This window comes from Corvus brachyrhynchos, unplaced genomic scaffold, assembly GCF_000691975.1.
Source record: "Corvus brachyrhynchos isolate BGI_N302 unplaced genomic scaffold, ASM69197v1 scaffold59, whole genome shotgun sequence".
Classification (NCBI taxonomy): Eukaryota; Metazoa; Chordata; class Aves; order Passeriformes; family Corvidae; genus Corvus; species Corvus brachyrhynchos.
The window spans coordinates 879,333-882,269 of NW_008246054.1; the positions used below are offsets into that span (position 1 = coordinate 879,333).

At 54.0% G+C, this 2,937-nt stretch overlaps 1 protein-coding gene across 1 annotated transcript; it reads left to right on the forward strand.

Moving 5' to 3' along the window:
• The first annotated feature begins 178 nt into the window (after positions 1 to 178).
• Positions 179 to 2,735, forward strand: PPP6C (protein phosphatase 6 catalytic subunit). Its single transcript, XM_008642282.2, has 5 exons — positions 179 to 202; positions 241 to 382; positions 791 to 870; positions 1,011 to 1,220; positions 1,926 to 2,735. Exons 1-5 carry the CDS (start codon positions 179 to 181, stop codon positions 2,172 to 2,174), a joined length of 705 nt encoding a protein of 234 aa, XP_008640504.2. The 3' UTR covers positions 2,175 to 2,735.
• The last annotated feature ends 202 nt before the right edge of the window (positions 2,736 to 2,937 follow it).

The following is a 2,937-nucleotide window of genomic DNA, read 5'->3' on the forward strand; positions in this document are numbered from 1 at the left end:
CCGCGGGGTGGGGCAGAGCAGAGCGCCCTGCTGTGCCCGGGTGTCCCGCGGCCGCGGGGTCACGTCAGGGCGGCGGTGAGGGGAGTGCCCAGAGCGCCCAGAGTTCCCCTGGAGCCCAGCAGGTCCCGGCTGCCCTCCAGCACTGGGTTTCTCTGTGACAGTGAGGAGTTCAGAGTGGATGTGTCACTGTGCACTTTCTCGTGTGACTCTTGCTCCATGTACGACTGTCTCTGACTTCAGGGGGACTTTGTAGACCGAGGGTATTACAGCCTCGAGACATTCACGTACCTCCTTGCACTAAAAGCCAAGTGGCCTGACCGTATCACGCTGCTGCGAGGCAACCACGAGAGCAGGCAGATCACCCAGGTGTACGGGTTCTACGGTGAGTCCTGCCTTGGGATATGTGAGGGCAACATCTGTCCCTTGGGCAACCCGCTGGCAATGCCACAGGACCCGGGGCTCTCCAGGGGCCGGGTGGGACATGGGCTCAAATGTTGTCATTTGTTAACATGGTCGTTGTGTTTGTAACATGGAAGGTGTTTAAGGCAGATCTTGCTGCTCTTTTCCTCTGGCGCGTGGGGTTTCTGCTTGTGTCGTGGTGCTACACTGAGCCGCACAGGCCCCGCAGAGGGAGAGCAGAGGTGCATGAGGTGCTCAGTCCTTCCTGCACAGGGCTCCTGACAGGGCTCGTGTGACACACCGCAGTGTGCAGGTTCTGCTCTCTGTTTGTGCTGCCTGTGTTGCCTGTTGTCCAGCGATCCATGAGGAATAAAACCATTCTCTCCAACAGATGAGTGCCAAACCAAATACGGGAATGCGAACGCCTGGAGATACTGTACCAAAGTCTTCGACATGCTCACAATAGCAGCTGTAAGTGCAAACACCACGTTAACAACACGACCAGATTGTCTAAATGGGAACTGTAGAGGTGGTGACCTGTGAAGGTTCCCCTGGCAGCGTCTGGGCTGGGTGAATGCTGAGTGTTCTGTACACATGTCATTTCCCTGCAGTTAATAGACGAGCAGATTCTGTGTGTGCACGGAGGCCTCTCCCCAGACATCAAGACCCTTGACCAGATCCGGACCATTGAGCGTAACCAGGAAATCCCTCACAAAGGCGCCTTCTGCGATCTGGTGTGGTCAGACCCGGAGGACGTGGACACGTGGGCCATCAGCCCACGCGGGGCGGGCTGGCTCTTTGGGGCCAAGGTCACCAACGAGGTAACACTGCTGCTCAGGGCCACACAGCCCAAGTGTGGGGATGGGGGAACTAAGGGGCTCACCTCAGTGTGGTGTTTGAATGGACCATGGGCACTGCAAGACAATGAGCTCTCCTGTCACGCCTCTGCTAGTAACTCGTGGTGGTGGGGAAGCTTTGCTCATGTCAGCTAGAAAAAATGAGCCACTTGAACCTAAAAGCACAAATATAACTGCCAGATGTACTGATACCCATCGTGCTTCTAAAGAGTGTAATGTGGTGAGACTCACTAGTGTCCCTGGGCTTTGTGTGGAATGCTTTCCTAAGGATTTAGGAGAAAAATACAAATTTTTAAGCAGTTCTTGAGTTAATTTTGTTGTGTCTGCACTGAGCAGACTCCTCAGGGCTCCACACACTGGCCTTGCCTGGCTCTGATCTGGCCACGTCACAACGGCCGTGCTCAGCCTGCGCTGTTGTGTGGCCCTTGCACAGTGTATTCAGGAAGGGCTGAGCCTGGGGACAGCACAGCGCTGCTCCCTGGCTTTCATGGTGGTGTTCCTCAGTGCTCGGGTTTTGGCACCTGTATTTCACAGGGGTTTCTCACTGCTCGGGTCTCCAAATCCCCCTGTTCTGTTCTCCCTCCCGCTGTGCAGGGCCGTGGCCAGGAGCAGGATGTTGCATGGGCAGTGGCCGCTCAGGCCACACTGACCTTCCCCCTTCCCTTGCAGTTTGTTCACATCAACAACCTGAAGTTGATCTGCAGAGCACACCAGCTCGTCCATGAAGGATACAAATTCATGTTTGATGAGAAGTTGGTAACGGTATGGTCAGCTCCCAACTACTGCTACCGCTGCGGGAACATCGCATCCATCATGGTCTTTAAAGATGTAAATACAAGAGAACCAAAGTTATTCCGCGCAGTTCCAGACTCAGAGCGTGTCATTCCTCCCAGGACAACCACGCCCTACTTCCTCTGAGCCCTCGCCCGCCTGCTGTCACCTCTCCCTGTCTGCCCCTTTACAATATACTTTTTATTGAGCACTTTGCTGCTGAAATGCTGCCTCTTGCCTTTTTTATTTTTAAATTATCTAAATTTATTGTGTATTATGGTGTCTGTAGCAAGTTTTTTTCCCCCCTCCCCTAGATTAATTTCAGAGTATTTGTAATATGTCCTTGAGATTTGTACTACTGCATGTAGTCCTCGCCTAGTCCTGGGTTAGATGAACCGATTCCTTTAACCACCACGCTCCGGGAGCCACTCGGGCCCGTCTCTTGTTCAGCTTTTTGTTTTTGGTAAGTTTTAAGAAATTTCAGCAGCAAAGTCAGTGCCCAGTGTGCGGCGGGGCCAGGGCTGCCCGTGCTGTGTTCACGGCGCAGTGCCGAGCCGGCCTTTTCCGAGTGTTACGTGGATCCCAATAAAGCGGTCGAAGGGCTGTTCTCCATTCCCCGTTTGTTCCGTTTTCCTCGGGATCCCGATTAAACCCGCAAACCTGCTGCAGCGACGGGATTTGTACATTAAAGTCATTGTTCGGATTTTTTCCAGGCTCCATTGTGCTTTTACTGACCCCGTGTCTGTGTGTCCATGTGTGTGTGTGTCCGTGTGTCCGTGTGTGTGTCCATGTGTCCGTGTGTCTGTGTCCGTGTGTCCGTGTGTCTGTGTCTCCGTGTGTCTGTCTGTGTGTCCGTGTGTCCCCGTGTCCGTGTGTCCCTGTGTCCGTGTGTGTCCCTGTGTGCTCCCCG

Bases quoted from the DNA above. Each gene is read 5' to 3' on its own strand.
- PPP6C (XM_008642282.2), top strand. From the start codon at position 179: ATGTGTCACTGTGCACTTTCTCGT. The intron at 203-240 runs GTGACTCTTGCT...CTCTGACTTCAG, and splicing joins GTCACTGTGCACTTTCTCGT to GGGGACTTTGTAGACCGAGG. The intron at 383-790 runs GTGAGTCCTGCC...TCTCTCCAACAG, and splicing joins CCAGGTGTACGGGTTCTACG to ATGAGTGCCAAACCAAATAC.